The 22,303-nt window shown below is 47.9% G+C and overlaps 1 protein-coding gene across 1 annotated transcript in view; it reads left to right on the top strand.

Annotated features, from left to right (window-relative positions):
• The window catches only part of MYH16 (myosin heavy chain 16), a gene marked incomplete at its 5' end in the record, with an annotated part of 50,119 nt that overhangs the window by 17,787 nt on the left and 10,029 nt on the right, over positions 1-22,303 (top strand). Inside the window, 20 exons of the mRNA XM_084641637.1 lie at positions 371-497; positions 1,393-1,454; positions 2,075-2,162; positions 2,916-3,033; positions 4,204-4,324; positions 5,736-5,872; positions 6,909-6,990; positions 8,493-8,666; positions 9,553-9,780; positions 10,566-10,670; positions 11,735-11,821; positions 12,021-12,166; positions 13,163-13,253; positions 15,050-15,106; positions 15,947-16,033; positions 16,699-16,944; positions 17,208-17,325; positions 17,555-17,682; positions 19,098-19,294; positions 20,423-20,555. Coding sequence (XP_084497763.1) covers positions 371-497; positions 1,393-1,454; positions 2,075-2,162; positions 2,916-3,033; positions 4,204-4,324; positions 5,736-5,872; positions 6,909-6,990; positions 8,493-8,666; positions 9,553-9,780; positions 10,566-10,670; positions 11,735-11,821; positions 12,021-12,166; positions 13,163-13,253; positions 15,050-15,106; positions 15,947-16,033; positions 16,699-16,944; positions 17,208-17,325; positions 17,555-17,682; positions 19,098-19,294; positions 20,423-20,555 — 2,532 coding nt within the window. The remainder of the gene's footprint in view (positions 1-370; positions 498-1,392; positions 1,455-2,074; positions 2,163-2,915; positions 3,034-4,203; positions 4,325-5,735; positions 5,873-6,908; positions 6,991-8,492; positions 8,667-9,552; positions 9,781-10,565; positions 10,671-11,734; positions 11,822-12,020; positions 12,167-13,162; positions 13,254-15,049; positions 15,107-15,946; positions 16,034-16,698; positions 16,945-17,207; positions 17,326-17,554; positions 17,683-19,097; positions 19,295-20,422; positions 20,556-22,303) is intronic.

Genomic DNA, 22,303 nt, shown 5'->3' with positions numbered 1-22,303 from the left:
CCTCCATCAGGGGAACATCTGCTTTCCATGGCAAGAATCCCTGCTAAACCCACAAGACTTCAGTGAGTAAGTTAAGGCTGATCGTGAGTCAGCAATAACTCATTTCAGAGTAACAGCCGTGTTAGTCTGTATGCGCAAAAAGAAAAGGAGTACTTGTGGCTTAGTCTCTAAGGTGCCACAAGTACTCCTTTTCTTTTTGAGCAATAACTCAGTCACTTTCCCGCTTCATGCAGTGGATTTCTCCCCCTCCCTCTTCAGGGGTCTTCAGAGCTAGTGGTCAATGGAGAAGAATCATCTTCTTATTTGTACTGTGTTGCAGCAACGTTCTCTTTCAGAATCTGGAGTGTTCACTTTTCTCCGCCTTCTCCAGGTGGCGTACAATATTACTGGGTGGCTGGAGAAAAACAAGGACCCCCTGAATGAAACAGTGGTGGGCTTGTTCCAGAAATCCAGCATGGTACTGCTGGGTAATCTCTTTAAAGAGGAGGAGGCTGCAGGTACAGTAAACATCACACAGCACAGCAATGTGGTTGGGCGCAAATGGGACCGTGTCTAGCCCTTTAGTGTTTTCCCTGCAATTCTCTGTGGCAAGGATTAGGCCACTGCTTGTAGCACCCTCTGCAGCCAGGTAACCGACTTCCTCTGCGATACAACCTCTTCCATGCTGACAGGTGGGCTAGCTCAGTCCTTGAAAACGACGCCCCCTTAGCGTTGGCCGAGATAGCTCACCTGGTTGGAATGAAGCCTCTCTAGAACAGTGCTACGGGCACACACTTGTGTCTGAATGAAGGGAGGATGCAGTGCGGAGTTAATGACAAACTATGGAATTCCCTCCAGGCAGTAAATGGCCTTCTGTTGACCAGACAGCTGTCAGGTTTCTATCAACCAGAAAACTTGCTGCCTCATCGGATTGTTGCCAGTCCGGCCTGGGGCGCCCCAGTTCAAAAGATGAATGGGAGAACTATGAAAAGGCTTTTCAGATCTCAAATTATTAACAGATTGGGTCAAATTCTCCTCTCAGTTACACTGGTCCCGCTCCATCCAGTTACAGTGCAAAGCAATGCATAGGCACCCCTGTAACCGAGGGAGAATTTGGCCCCATGATTTACCAATACATGTACTTTCAAACAAAATATTGTAAACTCAGGTTTTCGTTCCCTTCTTTTCCAAGCACTGAGCCCACTTCAGATTCCAGGATTCCCTTACAATAGTAAATGAATACAAAATCCCTAAACCAGAATAGCGGGCAGGTTTGATGGATGCTTGTTTTTTATTTAAGGGGTGTCTTCTCCAGCGAGAACTGTACTGTGAACTACAGGCTCCTGAGGAGATATATGTGTTTTGTGTGCTACAGTATATCACTTATATGTTATGCATTTTAATATTGTTCAGCTGGTGGTGCCAAGAAGCAGAAGAGAGGCTCTTCTTTCATGACTGTCTCCAACTTCTATAGGGTAAGTGGGCATTCGCCACCTGTCAATTGCAATATAGGGTACTTTATTATTTGTATTTTGGTAGCGACCCAGGCCCCCATTGGGCCAGACACTATACACACATATAACAGAGAGCGGCCCTGCCCAAAGGAGCATACAATCGAGGATATGATCTAGGAATTCTAGCTATGCTCTAGGAATTATTTTGGGGAAGTTCTCTGGCCTGTGTTATACAGGAGGTCAGACTAGTTGATCACAATAGTTTCTTCTGGCCTGGGAATCCATTCGTCTAATCTATGAATCTAAGTTTTAGAAAAGATTCAACAGGTAGACATGGCAAAGAGAGGTTGGGAGTGCAAGAAAACCGTGAGATCGTTTATGAATAGTGGAATAAGAAGAACATTAAGATCACATCAGCTGCCTTTTAGAACTGAAAATCCAGGATTCAGACCCTCTTGATCACCCATGGTGTCCTCAAATGTTCATCCATGCAACGCTCTTCACCTGGTGTGCAGCATTCAGCCTGCACCTGCACCCTAGTGTTATCTTCACAACTAAGGAGTGTGAATTAATTTACTGAGCATGAGGTTCTCTCTCTTCTGCTTGCCTCGCTCACTTTATTTCTCTTCCTCCGGCTTCAGGAGCAGCTGAATAAGCTGATGACCACTCTGCATAGCACATCGCCCCATTTTGTACGCTGCATCATTCCAAATGAGTTCAAGCAGTCTGGTAAGCATCTGCAGAGCCTTTGAACCACACTCGGGCAAAGAAACACAATGCCTTCTGCCCTAGCTTTGGCTGGCTGAACAGCAGATCTTAATCCAGTCCTGGAAGAACATGGGGTATCGCTTCATAGAACACCTCTGTGTCCCTTAAAGGCAATGTTAGTGTGGGACAAGACTCCAATAGAGAGGTTTGAAGACAAGATGGCTAATGAGCAGTTAGCTATTGAACAGTTCATTCCTCTGTGGCTGTCCAATGAACAGGGAAATACCAAACTGCCTTGACATGCAGTAAACTGGCAAGGACAGTAACAGAAAGCACAGGGTAGCACATGGACTTCTGTTAAAGGTGGTTATCCCTGATATCTCCCTTTAACTCCTTGTCTACTCCTGAATACACTGTTGGGCTGATAAATGTACCAGATACTTCACCTCCTGGATTTCCAGGAGGAATCTCAGCCACACAGTAATTGCAAGAAGACTGATGGAGCAGGGCTGAAGTGAAAACATACACAAACAGGCCCTCTGGTGTAGAACATTTCAGCTTCTCTTGTACCCAACACAGCAAAGTGAAGGGCGCCCTTAATACAGTCCTTTCTCCTCCATTTCAGTTCTACCCACAGTATGTGAATTCTGTCCATTACTAACCTCTCCTTTTACATCTTTGTGTCACCGAGGGCGAACGGCGTGAGAAGCTCCAGTCGTTTTGTTCCCCTGGCTCAGTCAAGTGAAGTGCTGACCTGTTCTCTGGTTTTCGTAGGGGTGGCTGATGCCCACTTGATCTTGCACCAGTTGGCCTGTAATGGAGTGCTGGAAGGCATCCGTATTTGCAGGAAGGGCTTTCCTAACAGACTGCAGTACCCTGAATTCAAGCAGAGGTGAATGTTTATATTTTTCGGCCCATTTGGGAGGATGGACACAAACAACACCCAATATGGGATCCTCCTTGGACAATCGGGAGATGGAGTAACTCCACTGCTAACCCTCCTACATCCTCTCCTTCAGGAACTCTTATTAAGTAAAGATGAGAAACAGAGATGGTTATAAACACCTCACAGCTGGCACCTCAGCCCTTTTGAGACCTTTGCTAGAAGAGACTGTGATGAAGTAGACATTAACCCTTGCCTAGCTCCAAGGCCATCCTTAGGCGTATGCAGCATACACGGCTGCGTAGGGCACCCAAAAATTTGGGGCACCACCGGGACCATAGGTGCCAACTTCTCATCTTGCTGGGGGGCGCTCAACCCCCTCCCCCACTCCAGGCCCTGCCCCCACTCCACCCCTTCCCCCAAGCCCCTGCCCCACCTCTCCCACCCCGCCTCACCTCTTCCCTGCCTCCTCCCCTGAGCGCGCCTCGTCCCCGCTCCTCCCCCTCCCTCCCAGAGCTTGAACACTGCGAATCAGCTGTTTGCGGTGCTCCAGAAACACTGGGAGAGAGGGGGAGGAGTTGGTAAGCGCAGGGCCACCAGCGCGAGAGGCGAGGGGCGAGGGGGACAGAGGGGGGGAGCTTGATGCTGGTGGGTGCTCTGCACCCACTAAATTTTCCCCATGTTCCAGCTCCAGAGCACCCACCCACGGAGTCCGTGCCTATGTCCAGGACAGCAGGCAAGAGCAGGTCGGCCCCTGCACACCCAGGGCGCACTGCAGGCTCCTTACTAGGCAGGGGCCGTATTCACAGAGCCTAATGCACTGGCGTGGCACATTCTGCATGAGGGAGAGGGTACGGGGGGCAGGTCTCTGCGGGGACCTGTGACTCTCCGCATCATTCTGTCAATAAATCAGAATTTTTTCCATAGCGTTACTTCTTTAGTGCAAGTCTAGTCCATCAGCATTATAGTGTGCTTCATTTGTTTAAACTGGTTTTAATAAAGTGCATGGGGCAAGTTTTCCAATACTGTCCGCTTATGTTTGCGTTGCTAAGAGCAGGTCGGCCATAGGGGCACCAGTTTAATGATGCTGCGTAGGGCCCCATAAATCCTAAGGACAGCCCTGCCTAGCTCTTCTCCTAACAGTGGCCCTTACGTCACTACATGTCTTTCTCATTTCAGATATCAAGTCTTGAACCCCAATGCAATCCCTCAGGGATTTGTGGACAACAAGAAAGCATCAGAATTGCTGCTTGCCTCTATTGAGTTGGGGGAAAATGAGTTCAAAATTGGGCACACCAAGGTACTGTTTTTTCCTATCATATTAAGCTAAATTAATTCAATTGAAGTGTGTCCACACAGGGAATGGCACCAGTTTATGCTGATTTCAAAACAAATTTTAATTCAAGCACTGGGACTTGTGTGTGTCGACCAGGCCTCGGAGTTAAAAGTTCCTACTGCAATCTTCGCTCCGCCCTCCATTGCCTTCCAGTATGTGAACTCACGGCCCAGAGCAATGTGACATGCTCGTTCTCAAATACAGAGCAAGATAATGCAAAGGAGGCACGCTTTTCAAGATGGGCTAAACTCTCAGGTCCCTTCACTTTTTACTCGCTCCTTAGTGTATGTCTACACTAGAAACACTACAGGGGCACTGCTACAGACACTGCCAGAAGGGGTTCTTCCGTCACTGTAGTAAATCCACCTCCCTGAGAGGCGGTAGCTAGAATTCTTTTGCTGACCTAGAAGTGGCTACACCAGGGTTTCCGTTGTCTTAATTACACCATGCAGGGCGTAACCTAACTCTGTAATGTAGACCAGGCCTTAGCCAAGTAAAAATTCCACGAAGAATTTTGCCTAACTTCAGACGGAATTAAAAAAAAAAGAGTCAAGACCTTGTTTTTTGCCCCTATAATCTTAGTGGAGCATTTCAGAAATTAATATTTCTGCATGTATGTTTTGTGTGATCACGTAATGAAATAGACTATTGTGATACACATGCAGAGGCGGAAAAAGTTCAGCTTTTTCCAGGAACTTACAATGGAATTTTCTAACTTGTATAATACTCCCACACCACTCCTCTAGCATATTTCATCCTTCGATTTCCAAGTGCTTTATTATATGTCCGTTAATTAAATCGTCCAGTGTCGTCGTTATCCCCATTTTACTGCTAAAGGAAGACAGGCAGAGAGAGGGTAAGTGACCTCACTGAAGACGAACAGCAAGTCAGTGCTAGAGCCAGAAAAAGAACCCAGGAGTCTTGACTCTCAGGCCCTTGCTTATAAATATCCCAGCCTCAATATTCTATTCATATATAATTCTGTAGACTTACAGCACTGGTCCCCAAACTTTATGGTCCGCACCTTCCTGGCCCGGCCCCCCAGGAGCCATGGTTGGGAGCCAGGGCCGTGAGTGGGGCCGCGGTCAGGAATGGGGCCAATGCTGCAGCTGGGGCCTCAGCTGGGAGAAGGGCCGCAGTCGGGCGTGTCCCACAGTTTGGGGACCAGTGACCTACAGTGATAGTAAATGTAGGTGGAAAGTCAGACAGGTCAACAAAGGCAGAAACCCACGATGGAAACTAAAAGGGGACTAACAGCCCTGACTAAGCCCAGACACATGAATAAGCCTATTGATGGGGGAAGAAGTTCACAGGTTCAAAGTTCTGGTGCATGACCTGGAAGCCAAGTTCTAACAGTCTTCTCTTGCTCTTCAAGGTGTTCTTCCGTGCCGGAGTCCTGGCCAAACTGGAAGACTTGCGCGATGACCGTCTGGCAAAGATCATGTCCATGCTGCAGAGCCGTGTTCGTGGCTTCCTGATGAGGATTGAGTTCAAAAAGATGCTGGAAAGAAGGTATCCCTTTGAAATATGAGACACCACTTCATGCATCCGAGAGAGCGCTAGAAACCAATTGCTAACATACTTCATTCTCTACTAGGCACCATGAGATGAATCTTGGATGTCAACCCTTGGTCCTGGCACACAACCAAAGTAACGGGGTTGTGCACTGTGGATCTATATGGGAATCAAGGGGCTAAAAAATCCTCCCCTTCAGGCCACAGGGCTACAATAGTTCCACTACCTCCTGTGCATCTATTCTACTAGTTGATGGATCTATGTAGTGATGGATCCACAAGCCCTGCCTCTGTTCAGGAACCTGACTGTGGAGCAGTGAACCCTTTGGAACACAGCTTCATGGTACCCAGTTGAGGTAGATCAGGGTGGGGCCTTAACATATTGGTCCCACCCTGGGCAGTAGAACTGTATTGTTTCTGCTGCCGCTAGGAGGTGTTTATGGCTGCAAGATGGAGCGGGGGAAGGGAGGAAGATATTGCCAGTTAGAATCGTTTCCAGGCGATGCACCATATTCGTGTCTTCCCCTGCATGAAACACCCATGTTCTACTTCAGTGGCAGCATTCCTTCTATCCCAGTACAACCCTGCCACCCTTTTCCTACCTCAGCACACTGCCACTGACCTTTCTTGCATCTGGGACTGGGAGAACACTGCTCCATCCATTCCTATCCCACTCAGCGAATGCCCCAGCATTACATAGCCTCTGCATAATGGCTCCAGCCTTCTGGCGGGGTTCTATCACACTGCCACAGTGATACCCACCCAGAACAATACACACGCTGCACAACGAACCTTTGAAAATAATATCTGCTTTAGGAAACAATAGTATTAAATTAAGAGAAATCCCCCCTAGCCAATGGAGAAAAGTGAGTTCAGCATTTAAGAATGAACTGAAAACGACATCTCTCAAATGAGCTGATAAAGAAACTTGCTGCATGCCAGGACAATGTCTTGATGTCTCAACTACCTAGTCACATTGCCAGGAAACTGGTGACTGTTTCTAAGCCACACAACCCTGTTGGGTTTCATTACAGGCTAGGCCTGATGGCGATTCAGAGGAATGTTCGCAAATTCCTGCAGCTGCGCTTCTGGGGCTGGTGGAAATTGTATAACAAGGTGAGACCCGTGCTTCCCACAAACAAACACCCCCCCCCAAACTGTACCCAGCTTACACAGAAGGAAATAAAAGCAGCTGCAAGCACTGGCAATGGGTGGGGCGCTTGGATTTTGAAGATAAGGGGTAGAAAAAAAAGAATTGCCTTGCCCAGTTATTCAGCAACAAGTAAATACACTTTGGGTGCCAGTCACTTTCTTGCTAATTATTAACAGGGCAAGGGGCATGAATGATTTCCCTCCAAGTCAATGTCAGAGCAGTCTGGAAATGGAAGACACTTTGAAATCTGAATTTGCTACCTCCATGAAATGGGAATTACGTTCTTTAGGAAATTCAAGCCCTGGATCTCCCTCCAACAAATGAAGTTCAACTCTGCCTTAAGCGGCTAGGTGTTGTAGTTCTGAACCCTGGAGATGGACTCAGGCTATTAATTAAATCCTAAAACCTAGAACAAAGTTTCTTGGTCTATTTGCCCCCCAGCTCAGAAAGGCGTGGCCTAAATAGGGCGGATGAGCCCGTTTCCACAGCAGTGGCTTCTTCTCTCGTCTCATAGGCCCATTAAGATTAAATTTTTTTTGGTGGCAGGGGATGGAAAGGAGCATTGGCCAAGATATTCTTGCTTAATAGATGCTGAAGGACCCATACACCAATTTAAGGCCAAATTTAACACCAGGGAACCTAAACAGCATCTGATCAATTTACCTGTGTACCCTTTGGGAGCACAGCCTCCCACATCCGCACGTGCAAAATTGATGTTGCACACCTTAAATATTCATTATTCAACCCCCATTTTGTGTATGTGCAAATGTAAATATGGGGCTTTTGCATGTGTGCAGGCCAAAACGTTAAAAATATGGGCCCAATGTCCTCAATTTACCAGAAGTTCAGCACCTCAGGAGCAAAGACCCGGAGCCTCAAAGGTACTTAGGCATCTTACTCTCCCATTTAAATAAATATCTCTGAGGACCTGGGCCAAAAAGCCTCCAAAAGACATTGTCAGATTTTGATCTCAGTTACACTGGTGTGAACCTGCAGTAGCTCTTGCATAATGACAGGTTTCAGAGTAGCAGCTGTGTTAGTCTGTAACCGTAAAAAGAAAAGGAGTACTTGTGGCACCTTAGAGACTAACAAATTTATTAGAGCTCACGAAAGCTTATGCTCTAATAAATTTGTTAGTCTCTAAGGTGCCACAAGTACTCCTGTTCTTTTTGCAGTAGCTCTAGTGATTTCAGTGGAGCTCAGAATCTGGCAAACTGTCCTGATTTCTCTGCTGGGGCCCAGAATTGTTCGGGTAAGTAGTTTATGATGATGCCTTTCCTGGAAGTCATCTAACACATACTGTAGTGATGAAGCACTCCGCACCAAATCAGTCATTTTAGAAGACACCAGGCCCAGGCAATACTTCAATATGGCAATAAAGAGATTGGCTCAGGAGCATTCTGGGGGAAGTTGCTACAGAGAAGACCCATTTGTGAACCTCACTGGCTGAACTGCATGCTTACAGGTGAAGCCTCTGCTGAATGTGGCCCGACAGGAGGAGGAGATGAAGGTGAAGGAAGAGGAGCTGAGGAATGCCATGTCAAAGACTCAGGAGCTAATTGATCGTGTCAAACAGCTGGAGGAAAAGATGGCCACCCTCAGCCAAGAGAAGAACGATCTTACCATCCAGCTGCAGGCTGTGAGTTATCAGAAAAAGGATGGTTACCAGTTATGTCTCTTCCTTGGGCCTGTAAGAGGGCACTGGCTATAGCTTCTCCAAATGATTCATAAAAGGGCTTGTTTTTAAGAATCTGGAACAAGTAGAGAGCTGTGGGAGATGGAAAGTGAGAGTCCTAGAGAACCACAGCAGGTCAAAGAAAAAACCAACTCTTCCAAAAATCAGCAGGAGGCAGAATGGCCTAGTGGTTAGAGCAAGGCAATGGGAGTCAGGAATCCTGGGTTCTCTTCCTGCCTCAGCCACTGATTGATTCTGTGTGACCTTAATCAAATAGCTTGTGGAAAAATTTTCAAAAGCACCCTCTAATTTGGGTTTTTCCATTTCTGGGTGTTGCACAGTCAGCCTGTGGAACTCCTTGCCAGAGGATGTTGTGGAGGCCAAGACTATAACAGAGTTCAAAAAAGAACTAGATAAATTCATGAAGGATAGGTCCATCAATAGCTATTAGCCAGGATGGGCAGGGATGGTGTCCCTAGCCGCTGTTTGCCAGAAGCTGGGAATGAGTGACAGGGGATGGATCACTTGATGATTCGCTGTTCTGTTCATTCCCTCTGAAGCACCTGGCATCGGCCACTGTCGGAAGACAGGATACTGGGCTAGATGGACCTTTGGTCTGACCTAGTATGGCCGTTCTTACGTAACTTGAAACACCGAAGGCCTGATTTTCAGAGATGCTGTGCAACCACAACTCCAGCTGGAGTCAATGCACCTTTAACATCCTGGCATAGTCACTGGTGCTTAAGTGGAGCAGCCCTGACCCACTGTATATGGATGTTTAGTGCCACAAGAGACCAGAGATACAGTAGCCTCTAAAATGATAAAGGTTGTATTTCCCTCCCGCCATTAGGAACAAGAGAACTTGATAGATGCTGAGGAGCGGCTGACCCAGCTGATGAAATCTAAAATTGACATGGAGAGCCAGATCTCAGAGATGAAGGAGCGTCTGGAAGAAGAGGAGGGCACAGCCTCTTCCCTGAGTGCCCACAAGCGCAAGCTGGAAGGAGAGCTCAATGACCTGAAGCGCGACCTAGAGGGGTTGGAAACCACGTTGGCCAAGACTGAGAAAGAGAAGCAGGTATGAAGCACCATCATTGTTTTAAGCTCTCTCTTCCTTGCCCTTTAGGGAAATAACCACTGTCAAGAGCAGGGAACCAACCAGCAAAGCTCATGCCATCTGAATGCCCTTTGAGAAGCTAGCTCGTAACCTGTCAGCTGTTCCCTCTCCAGTATTCAACATTCCCTCTTCCATAGTCTCTAAAAATCTGCTATTCCTTCTATCTTGAGCTGGGATGAACCTGAATCTACAACTCTCCTTATTGTCCTGTATTAGGAGGAGTAATTTCCCTGTAACTCCCACAAATCTCTCTCTACAGAGGCCTTCAGAGCCCTTCCACATCCTGTGTTAATCACCACCTTCCTCTCACTGCAAAGTTACTGGGTCTTTGCTTATAAAATATGCCCCCATGAATCCCTCCCAGTTGCCTTTGCCCTTTTGTCTAAGTTTGGGGGATACTCCCTCTGTTCCCCATCAACTGTTTCTTATTTGGAACTGTCACAGAAGGTTTAAATCCATGATGCTATAGCCTTTTTGTGTCAGTGTGATATGGTCCCCGGGTCACAGTCAGCAAATGCTTGTGGCATCCTGCTGCTTCCCCTGAAATCAGTGTTAGCTAGATAGAAAGCAGGACAGAGTCCTTTATCTTCAACTCTCATAAACCTACCATGTGTGAGAGATCAACAACAGAAGTCCAGGTTCTGGTCTTCCTGGAGCTAAAGAACGACAAATTAGTTGATTTGGGGGGCACTAAAAGTTGACATGGCTGGTCATGATCTTGACTATGTTATCTTCCCTATCTCTAGGCGCTAGATCACCGAGTGCGAACCCTGACTTCGGATCTCTCTATCCGGGACGACACAATCGCTAAACTCCAGAAGGAGAAGAGGGCGTTGGAGGAGCTGCACCAGGTAGAAAAATCTGCTCCATTTTCTTTATTGCACCCCAATCACGTCCTTAGGGCTGCGCTCTGGGAAAGGAGAAATGGTGTCCTACTCAGGCTATCGAGAAACTAAATTGCTGCACAAGTGGGAAAGGATCCCAGGTCTCAGTCATGCTGGGGATTTGTGTGTCTCCTATGCATTATACATTGCAGAAGAGTAAAATCATGCTCCTTTGCACTATTTGGCTGAGAGATCTATTGTGAACTGCTGGATTTTGTATGAACAAATACAAAATACACCTCCTGCTGTTTGAACACGTCGTTTGTTAGCTCCCCCGAACAGGGACCGCGTTCTTTCTTACACAGAGTGCCAAGCCTGCAGTCAGTCAAAACCCGTCCCCAGCCGCATTCAGCTCCACAGACTGACGTGGTCCAGGCACTCCCATTACCACAGCGTAGCATACAAGAAGCCACGATAATAGGCTAGCATGCTAGTAATAGTACTGAATTAGGAAATGTTCTGCAGGCTCTTTTCCACACGTAATGAGCTCACTTACCCTTGTCTAGTCTCACATCTTTGCTGAGTGAGGAAGAGACTGCCTTTTCCTGGGTGCAAAAGATGGTGTGTGGATTAGCCAAGAGCAACCGAGGGCGGTTCTTTTGTAACGATACATGTTGTCATTGGTCCAGATCCTGCAGGACTTGCTGACAACTTACGCAAAGCTCCCATCAATGTCAGTGGGTGTTTGGCCTGAATAAGGAGGACTGCCGCTGTATCCCAGGATTATTAGTACCATCTACTACCTTTAGTAAGACACTAGGGAATTATATGAATCATTAATAAACCTGTTATCCTTAGGAGACTTCCATGAGAGTAACTGGGGTTTTGGATGGGCCAAGAGATAAATAAATGAATTTGTTTGTCTCTAAGGTGCCACAAGTCCTTCTTTTCTTTTTGTGGATACAGACTAACACAGCTGCTTCTCTGAAGCCAATGATGGGGTTTTTCTTATTGTCAGGACAGGGGTAGCTAGTCTTCCAGCCAACACAGCGCACCAGTGATGGCCCTTTTCTCTGTGTCTCCCTTCCTAGAAAACTCTAGATGACCTGCAAGCTGAGGAGGACAAAGTGAACCATCTGACCAAGAACAACAGCAAACTTACCACTCAGCTACACGAGGTGAGGACTAGTTGGTCTGAGATTGTCATTTCATTCATCACTGTGGAGGGGGCTTGTTTTTAAAGATCGACATGTTGGGCATCTCTGATGAACATCTACTGCCCGGGTGTTATCATTGCAGAGTGCTTGTCTCTACCCCGCCAGCTTTTTCAAATTCTTGTGGCCATTGATTTTCCTCTCCCCTTTTATCTCTGGTTAGCTGGAGGACAACTGGGAACAGGAAAAGAAGATCCGTGCCGAGGTGGAGAAGGCCCGACGGAAGGCTGAGGGCGACCTGAAAATGACCATTGAAAACCTCAATGAGATGGAACGAGCCAAACTGGACTTGGAGGAGGTGGTTAAGAAGTAAGTGTCAGTCCATACAGAATCGCATTGTGTGGCGGGTACTCCGGAGTCAAAATAGGGCAGCACCATGGATCTGATGGCGTTAATTATACCTGACAGCCACTTCATTAGAAAAATCACGAGTCAGAGTTCCTCTTGGGATCCTAGAAATCCATTACTAACCTAATGCAAAGAGAAAGTGCTGTCTAATGGTTAGAGCAGAAGACTAGGAGTCAGGACTCCTGGATCTTATTCTTGAATCTTTCTTCAACTCACTGTCTGATCTTTAGTAAGTCAATCTCTCTGTTTTCCCTCTTATACATGGAGTATAACCATACCTACCTCAATGGGTGTTGTGAGTCTTAACTGATCATTATTTCTACAAGACTCTGTGATCCTTAGATAACAGCTGTTCTAGAAATGCAAAGTATTATCGCTAATTAGATCATTATTATAGTGTCACCACTGACTACTGTAGTGATGGGTCTGCCAGCATTTCTCTGGCACTCCTCCCCTTCAAAATTAACTTTAAGGATGTAAATTCACAATTACATATTATCGAAACCACTGCTATTGTTAGTTAAATAGCTAAGTAGCTAAGCAAATGAATACAGCCATTAATTAGTAGGTGCAAAGCTTGATAATGCCAGTCCTAGCAGAGACCTCAGCAGGAAGTGCAAGGCTGTCGTGTTCCCGTTCAAGGGAAGCTAAGTGCAGACACAAGTGAGGTTAAGCACTAAAATCGCTCCTCCAGACTGAGTGAATGTATCCGCTCCCTTGAGTGGCCATGCCTTTACTCTCAAGAGTACATTGTAAAAAGGGGGCAGGGAATGGACATGACTGAGGAGAAATGAGCTTAAGCACTAAGGCTCATCATGCTAAAGAGCTAATCACTTCTGCATAGCCTAGAGTCAAGGGTTCCTGGTGGAGTTCTTTCCCAGTCCTCTTGTAAAAAGGACCATCCACCATGTGACACCCCCTCCCACCTGAACGGGTCTCTTGTGCCTTTTCTTGCAGGCGAGACATGGAAATTAATTCAGTCAATTCCAAGGTGGAAGATGAACAGTCTCTGAATTCCACGCTGCAGAGGAAACTGAAAGAACACCAGGTGAGGAATGCTCTGACTATTCTCTTGCCCTTTACATCCTATTTCAAGACTCTCTGGTTTTCCTTTCCTAGTATCAAAGGGATTGTCCAAACTCACATGAGAAGTCAATCCACTGGCATGCTAGGGAGCTGGATGGGCCGTTAGGGACCCATATCATTCATGACAAAGGACAAGGACACCACTGAAAAACTCCTCAAACCAAAGCTCCAGTAACACCAAACCTTTGTGGCTAGGGCAAGATTCTCCACTCTGGCCCTTCAGTGTAAACTGGTGTAACTCCACAGAAGTCAGTGAAGCTACTCCAGGTTCAAACCAGATCACTGTCTATCCCCTGGTGGGGTGGGATCTATTCCCCATTCTTTACATGACAAGTACAAATGTCAACTTCCTTTTCTTCTACATAAATTATTCTAAGAAATCCAGTGCAAAACAGCAATCCAGCTCTTTTAAACCTATCCTGTTAAAATGGAGACAAGGCCCTATTGTTCTTTAAGACCTCAATACTCTTCTCCTCCAGTAAGTCATACAATAGTCAGGTTTCAGAGTAACAGCCGTGTTAGTCTGTATTCGCAAAAAGAAAAGGAGTACTTGTGGCACCTTAGAGACTAACCAATTTATTTGAGCATGAGCTTTCATGAGCTACAGCTCACTTCATCGGATGCATACCGTGGAAACTGCAGCAGACTTTATATACACACAGAGAATATGAAACAATACCTCCTCCCACCCTACTGTCCTGCTGGTAATAGCTTATCTAAAGTGATCATCAGGTTGGGCCATTTCCAGCACAAATCCAGGTTTTCTCACCCTCCACCCCCCCACACAAATTCACTCTCCTGCTGGTGATAGCCTTTTCCAGGTAAATACATTATACAAAGCTCAGCTCAGAGGCAGCAGCTTTGTGTTCTTTTTCAGGGAAATTTTGACCCCCCCCCCCCCCACCAGCTGCCCTGTCTGAAGCCCCAGGATGTGGATTCCCTTGCCCTACTCCTCACAATGAGTCAGCGGCTTAATCAGCTCTGAGCTCCACCCCGTCTTTTGTTCCAGCTACTTACACTAGACCCTATTTCCCTTTATGGCTGGAAAACTGCAGCCTCTGCTTTGAACGTAAAACTCGTCACAGCTGTCCTGTCACAATGATATGGCAAGAAGGGAGGTGATCTACTGCAGGCGCCTCTTCGTCTATTTGTATCTACTGCACAAGTCTGGCTTGTCACAAATTTGGCATCGAAACTAAGCACAGGGACTTCGTGAAGTTTCCCTTCCCCTAACCAAGAGGGGATAAAGTTGTGAATCATGGGAGATGTAGCCCAGCCAGAGACCCCAGCCCATAAGGCACCCAAACTACAATTCCCACAAGGCACTGCGATGCCTTGCACTATTTCTGGTTTCGGCTGGAATAGTTCAGTTTTCAATATTTCACTGAAAAGTCAAAATTTGTCATGAAAAATATGCCTATTTTCTGCCCAACTCTACTAACAAGTTTCCCCATGTAAACTGGTCATCTTTCCAAAGACCCACTATCCACACACCTCAGGAATGAGAAGAAAGGCCTGATGACAACAGGTCTTGAATGCTGGTCTTTTACAGTTTAGCTAGGGCCAAATTCTACAGGTCCTTCCGAGGGAAAACTACCACAGAAGTTGACAGGTGTTCTGAGTACAGAATACAGAAGTTAGAATTTACAGATGTGTTCCTGCAGGTTCTTTCTTATTCCCTCAGCCACTCAGATAGGAACACTGGACAGTTTACCGTTGCTTGTCCAATCACTTGATATGCTTGTGTGTGTCTTGCAGGCCCGTATTGAGGAGCTGGAGGAGGAACTGGAAGCTGAACGGGCTATGAGAGCTAAGGTAAAAATATCCACCCAAAGAGAGAACTCAGAAAACGGCTAATGCCTCTAAAAGGGAGCTAATAAAAGACTAGGTTGCAAGTCCCTGATAAAATTAGCAATAGTGCGAAGACCAGTCTTGAACTCTGCTTTGCTTTCTGTCAGCTATCAGTGGGCAGGTGCTCACACCACAAGGACCTACCAGTATGTAGCAGCCCTCTGGTCTGAAATCTGTGTAGACTGAATGGGCCATGAAGAGTGAACTACCTACTCACTGCAAACAGGAGCCTTGCAGTTCAGGGGCTGACCAGTTTGTGGCAGAACAGGGTGGATCCCATCCTGGCTTTAATAACAAAATCTTCCCTCTTGCTCTTTACAGATATGTAACTACGTATGTATCTCGTATAACAAACCCAATATGTGCAATTCCCTAAGCAAATTGTAGGGAGTTGACTAATAACTATTTTATCAGATCTAGTGATAGCAGGAAAGGCTGTAGATAATTCACTCTGTAAAAGCGTGCCCGACATACAATCTGAGGCTAATATGAACAGACAGCACGAATACGTAACTTTCCCATTTCCATGAGCTTTACAAATGATAACTTATTAGTTCGCCAACAAGCTCTGAGGCAGAGAAGTATTATTAGTCCCATTGCACAGATGGGGAAACTGAGGCATGGAGGGACTTGCCCAGGGATACAGCAGGCACCAATGATTAGAGTTCAGGAATTCCTGGGTCCCACTCCTGAGCTCAAACCGTGCCTTACTCTCACCGTGGTTTCTGAAATAGTCAGAAAAAAGGCCATGGGAGAATTGAGGTTAGTCAGCGAGTAAGAATTTTTTTCCTTCCCTCCTACCAGGTGGAGAAGCAGCGCAGCGACCTCTCCCGTGATCTTGAGGATCTCAGTGACAGATTGGAAGAGGCCGGAGGTGCCACAACTGCTCAGGTTAGGAACTGACCAGAGAAGGGCATCTGACCCTTTGGTCCCCTTTCTTGAAGAAAGCAAAACATTAGTGAGTTGGGAATATCTCCAGGAGCATTTTCAGAACCTGCACTGAGCTAGTGAGCAGGCCAGATTCTACACCCCCTTGTATCACCAAACCTTTACCAACCCCCAACTCCCCCAAAACCTTCCCCAAGCAGTGTTTGACCCCCAACAGAGACACACGTCAGAAACTCAAGGAAGTCTGCCTTGAACTTCGCTATTGCTACTGACTTTACATGGACACCACTCAGAAACTATGGTGATACATAGCAGTAGAAAACCCTTAGATTCTCTGATGAGGAACTCATTTACTAGCATGGAGAAGAGGGTGGCAGGTGACTTGGGCAGAGTTTCCATTGATTCCACAATGAAAACATTTGGACTGAAGTCCAAAGCACGTTTCTGTTTGAACTTCAGCCTGGATGCTTTGCCTTCAGGGGGATCTGTCCTGGTAGCCAGCGGTAAACTCATTCATGAAGTTACACCAGGATGGGGCTGGTGAAACAATTAAAGCAAGACAAAAGGCATCAAAAAGCCTTTCAAACCAAACATCCCCCTGAGGAACGTGCTGAGAATCAGTGGCTCTCCCGATCCTGGTGGATGGTTTGTGCTCTGTCCCTCCGCAGATTGATCAGAATCGCAAGCGTGAGGCCGAGCTGCTGAAGCTGCGGCGTGAGCTGGAGGAGGCGGCCTTGCAGAGCGAAGCCACGGCCTCGACTCTGCGCAAGAAGCACGCAGACTCCATGGCGGAGATGGCGGAGCACGCAGAGAACCTCCAGAGGGTGAAGTCCAAGCTGGAGAAAGACAAGCAGGTTATGAAGGCTGAGATCGAGGACCTCAGCGCCACCATAGAGACCATCCAGAAATCCAAGGTAAGGCGCAAATGGCCAGTGTTTCTGAAATCCAGCAGGAAAGCCATGGGGGCTGCACATGTGCTGAACACCTTCAACGTCAGCTGAAGTAGAGGCCATTCAGCACCTTGGAGCGCCAGGCCCACATCCCACTTGCCTGGTCCACGCTAGTCATTCCATTATAATGATAACTAATGGGACAAACTGGGTGTGCTGGGGAGCAGGACTTGGCCCTTCAAGTCAGACTTTGCTTTTGTCTGACTGACCTCACCGTTCATTTGCAGCTGAATGCTGACGCCCATGTCCGCAAGCTGGAAGACAACTTGGCTGAGGCCAATTCCAGGCTGGCTGAGATGGAGAAGAACCAGGCTGAAATTAACGCCATCAGGACAAGACTCCAAGGTAAACTCCCTGCTCTCCTTTGACATGTCTGTGCCATACTGTGCCCCACTGCACCTCCTCTTCCCCTTCCTCCCATCCAGCTCTGGCAGCCCTGTCCCCATCTCCTCTAGCCATCTCTCGCGCTGCCAAGTCTTTCTGGCAAGGTCGTGACAGTCTAGCCTCATCATCTCTTTCAATACATCAGGGCAGAATTATTTCATCTCACACTTGTTTTGCACTTTATTTGTAGCTGAAAACAGTGAGCTGAGCCGGGAGCATGAGGAATCTCAGAGCAGGCTTACCCAGATTGCCCGCATAAAGTCTACCCTCACCTCTCAGGTGGATGACTTGAAGAGGCAGCTGGATGAAGAGTCGAAGGTATGGATGATAGCCCAAGAGGGGGCTGCTGGCTGGACAGTTGCACTAATTGCCATCCCATACACTGCTCTCTTCAGAGAAACAAACCTTTTATTGTGTTAATGACTCACCTCTAGCCATGGAAAATCAACCTGGTCCAATTCATCCCTGGGGTAACAAATAATACCAATTAACAGCACTTTTTATCCGTGGATCTCGGTTGTAGGTACCATTTTACAGATAAGGAAATGAGACCGAGGGTACATCTAAACTGGGATAAAAAACCAACAACACTGAGTCTCAGAACCTGGGTCAGCTGGCTCAGGGTCACAGGGCTCATGCTGCAGGGCTCTAAAATCACAGCGTAGACATTCAGGCTCAGGCTGGAGGCTGGGCTCTGAGTCCCTGCGGGGGGGGCGGGGGGTCTCAGAGCCTGGGCTTTCAGCCCATGCCCGAACATCTGTACTGAAATCTTATAGCCCTGCAGTCCAAGCCCCGTCAGCTTGAGCCAGCTGATCTGGGCCAGCCATGCCGTGGGTGTTTTATCACAGTGTAGACAAACCCTCGGAGGTCTTACTTGAGTCAGTGGAAGAACTGAGAATAGAACATGGTTCTCATGACTCCCTGTCCTATGCCCCAACCACTGGGCCTCACTGCAGCTGAGTCCAGTTGAGTTACAGTTGGAACAAATAAGACTGCAAACTATGGCAATATTTGCCTCTGCCCTGGAGGCCCTCTGCGTATTCCGCAGGCAGGATCCGTTTACTTGGTGCATCGTTCTATTGGTGTATCAGTACACCTCGGTCACGGCAGACACTGTCTCTCTGCTTGGAGTGAGCACAGAATGGGCTTTCCGTGGTAAATCAAGTGAAACACCACACCAAAGTATTGAGAATGGTGAAAGGCCAAATTCTGCTCTCAGTTATGTGAGTGCGTGTGCAACTCATTCACGGCAAAGCAGAAACACCTCTGTACGGAGAGCAGAAACTGGCCCCGTGACCATGCATGTATTTGTATTTCTGGCCTGAAATGTTTCTAACAGGCTCAGAACTGAGTTGTTCTGTCTGAGCACCGAAAGGCCAGGAGGTTACTCCAGTGCCTTCATTAACATAAGAAAGCCATAGTGCGTCAGACCAATGGTCCATCAAGCCCAGTATCCTGTCTGCTGACAGTCGCCAATGCCAGATGCCCCAGAGGGAATGAACAGAGGCAATCATTAAGTGATCCATCCCCTGTTGTCCACTGCCAGCTTCAGGCAAACAGAGGCTAGGGACACTCAGAGCATGGGGTTGGCTCCCTGTCCATCCTGGCTAATAGCCATTGATGGACCTATGCTCCAGGAATTTATCTAGTTCTTTTTTGAACCCTGTTATAGTCTTGGCCTTACTTTATGCTCCCAAAGGACAAGTAACTCATGGTGGTTTTGGTATCTCCAGTCCCGTAGCACTGCTGTCGTGAGCCTGGCCAACACAAAACATGACCTGGACCTGATGAAAGAGCAGCTGGAGGAAGAGCAAGAGGGCAAAGCTGAGCTGCAACGCCTGGTCTCCAAACTCAACACCGAAGTCACGACGTGGAGGACCAAATACGAGACAGATGCCATTCAAAGAACTGAAGAGCTGGAAGAGACCAAGTGAGCATTTGGCTTTCAAGAGGCTGGAGTTGGGATGGGGGTAGTCAGGGCCAGGATTCAGGTTGGCTGTGGGGAGAGTCAGAGTTTAGGGCTGTGAGCTTGTGGGGCTCAACTTGAAAAAGCCAAAGAAGAAGCGAGAGCATCCCGGTCAGGAGGAGAAAGAGGGAATGTTGCCTGTAATAATAAATAAGGGATGCTAAGAGCTAAATCCCCATTGCTGCCTGGTATCAAACACAGACGACACAGTCTTAAGAAAGGGCCAGGTTCAGATATCCCCACTCGCACCTACTTTACTACTCAGTCAGTCCTACTGGAGTCAATAGCACTATGCACGGGGGAAGGGGCTACCAAACTGGAGTAAGGCACTCTGCCCCGGGTAACTGATAAGAGATTACTGAAGCTGCAAAGGCTAAAAGCGGAGCCCCCTTGCCTGTGGTCTGTCTGAAAAGAGCACCGTGAGGATCCACGCCACCGTGAGTAGAGCTCTTAGCCTGAAAGCCCTATTTTACATCTCTTGACTCAGATGGAATAGGTCTGGTTTACTTTAGATTTGATGGACCAGGCATTGGCCGAGGCGGGAGAGGGCAAAATTACAGTCCTACTCCTGGAGATCCCTAAGTGCCAGGCCGAGGAGAGCTCAGTGCCAGCAAGCCACCCGAGAGCAGAGGGCTGAACTTGGCCCTGACCACTCCTTCCAGACCCGACAGCTGAAGAGATGAGCATGCTGCACATAGTTAAGGGATGCTGCTGGGTCCCTTCTCTGGCATAGACCCCCCAGCAACTCTGGATGTGTTCTCGCTGTGTCAGCAGCAACATCTCGGAAGAGTCGTGCTCTTGCAGAGCCCTTCTGCGCAGACTCAGCGCAACGTTTATTTGCACAGCCAAAGGGCAGGTGCCGTGAAATGCGCCGGACTGAAATTTAACGCTGCTAAACCATTAAACTAAGCAGTGCGCATGCCATTCATGAGCTAAGACCGCACCATTCTCAGTCAGGCTTCTGCAGGCCTCCTGACCTTGGTAGGTCCCTCTGAAGGCGAAAACAGTGAACGTGTCTGAGGAGGGGACAGATGGGCAAGCCTCTCTCCCTCCTCTTTCTTTAGCTTACGCTTTAAAATCTTCCACCCTCAGGAGAAAGCTGGCTGCTAGGCTCCAGGTGGCAGAGGAGACAGCGGAAGCTGCCCAAGCCCGGGCCGCCAGCATGGAGAAAACCAAGCAGAGGCTTCAGATAGAAGTGGAGGACCTCACTCTTGACCTGGAAAAGGTAAGGGACATGTGGCAAAGATGGATTCCTGCCAACATATGCCTGAACAAAACATCCCAGGAAGCCCAAGGACCTGATTTAAAGCCCACTGAAGTCTCTCTGTCGATTTCCATGGACTTCCATGGTCTCTACTAAGGTTACCAAAGTAAAGACAACGTCTTGCATTACCAGCAGTAGCAAGGCACTAGACGGATCCCACTGTGTGAAGGCCCAGAGGATAGTCACAGACATTCCATATAGGCATACAGCAGGTTCCGTTTAGTCAGGCTAATTAACCAGCTTCCAGTAGCAGTAAAAGCAAGAGTCCATCTGGCCAGACAGCCCGTCCTAGCTGGGAACCCTCTCCGAAGCAGGTTTTCGACAATGCCATTTTCCTTCGCCTTTTCCAGCGTTGCACCACCACCGTTTGCAGCAACTGTGGGAATGCTAGTGTGGACTGCCCACAGGTGTTTTAATCATCATGTCATCTAGCCCTGCAGTCTAGACAACCTGGCAATGGAAACACTAGTGATCAGTGCTGCCGGTCTACGCTAGCGTCTCCACCTTTGCTACCGCTGGTCTAGATGCACCAATGATAGTGCAATGGTGGGAAATGGGAATAAAAAAGCGAGTTAAATCAGGACTATGGGGTGCTCCAAAGCCCAATAAACTAAAAGGGAGTTTATCCAATGACTGCAATGGGCTTTGGATCAGGCCATAGGAGCAGACAACCTACCTCACTGTGTTACATCCATGAACGGTGGGTGACTCGCCAGTTCGGGAAGGCTAGCCTCCTCCCACCCTCCTTCCCCTGACGGAGCCCAGAGCCACCTCCACAGCCGCCAAGCCCCCCCTCCACCCCAGCATGCTGGGTGGGTGGTGCGCAGCCCCCCCCAGCCTGCCCCCTCAGCACAGGGTGGGCAGTCCTAGCCCCAGGAGTTCCCCCCCACCAGCACTGGGTGGTGCAGCCCCAACACCTGGGGGCCCCCTAATGCTGGGTGACCCCAGCCACCCCAAGTCCCAGCCATGGCCACCCTTGCCCCAGCCCACTTCCCATAGACTTGCCAACCCTTCAGGATTGGCCTGGAGTCTCCAGGAATTAAAGATTAATCTTTAATTAAAGATTATGTCATGTGATTAAATCTCCAAGAATACGTCTAACCAAAATTGGCAACCCTATTCCCTGAAGAGGAGCAGCCAGCCTGCCTGGGCTGGGGCCAAGAGGGAAGGCCAAGCAGGAGGGGGCCTTCTGGGCGGGGCCACTCTGGGCTGTTTGGGGAGGCACAGCCTACGATATGCGCTGCCCATGGTTACATCACTGGGGCAAATGGGTGTTTTGCTATAATTTCCCTCTAATGAAGCTCATCTTTGGATAGTAAGAATGCAAAGCGTATTCATGATTAAAAGCCATAAAGCTCCAGGAAAGAAACATACACTGTTATCCTTTCCCTTTTATGGTGATTCAGTTTAACAAAATCTAAAATTACCTTGGATAGCATCTTGTTTGCAACTGAAGCCAAAATGCTTTCGAAAGAGCCACAGTAGTCGACCACACAAATTCTTAACAGCACATCTGTACGCGATATATCTGAAATGGGAAACATTTGCTCCCCTATAACCACAGAATTGAGGGAGGCCATCACGCTGAAAGCAACTTGGTGGTCTTGCCAAATTCCTAACAGCAGGGAAAGAAAGCCAAGCAAATATTTTAACCATCCATTCAGAATGACTAAGAGGAACTCTGCCAGTCACCAGAGCTGCCGCCAATT

This window comes from Lepidochelys olivacea (assembly GCF_965140295.1).
Source record: "Lepidochelys olivacea isolate rLepOli2 genome assembly, chromosome: 10".
In the NCBI taxonomy this organism is placed as follows: domain Eukaryota; kingdom Metazoa; phylum Chordata; order Testudines; family Cheloniidae; genus Lepidochelys; species Lepidochelys olivacea.
This window is presented reverse-complemented; position numbering and strand designations above follow the sequence as displayed.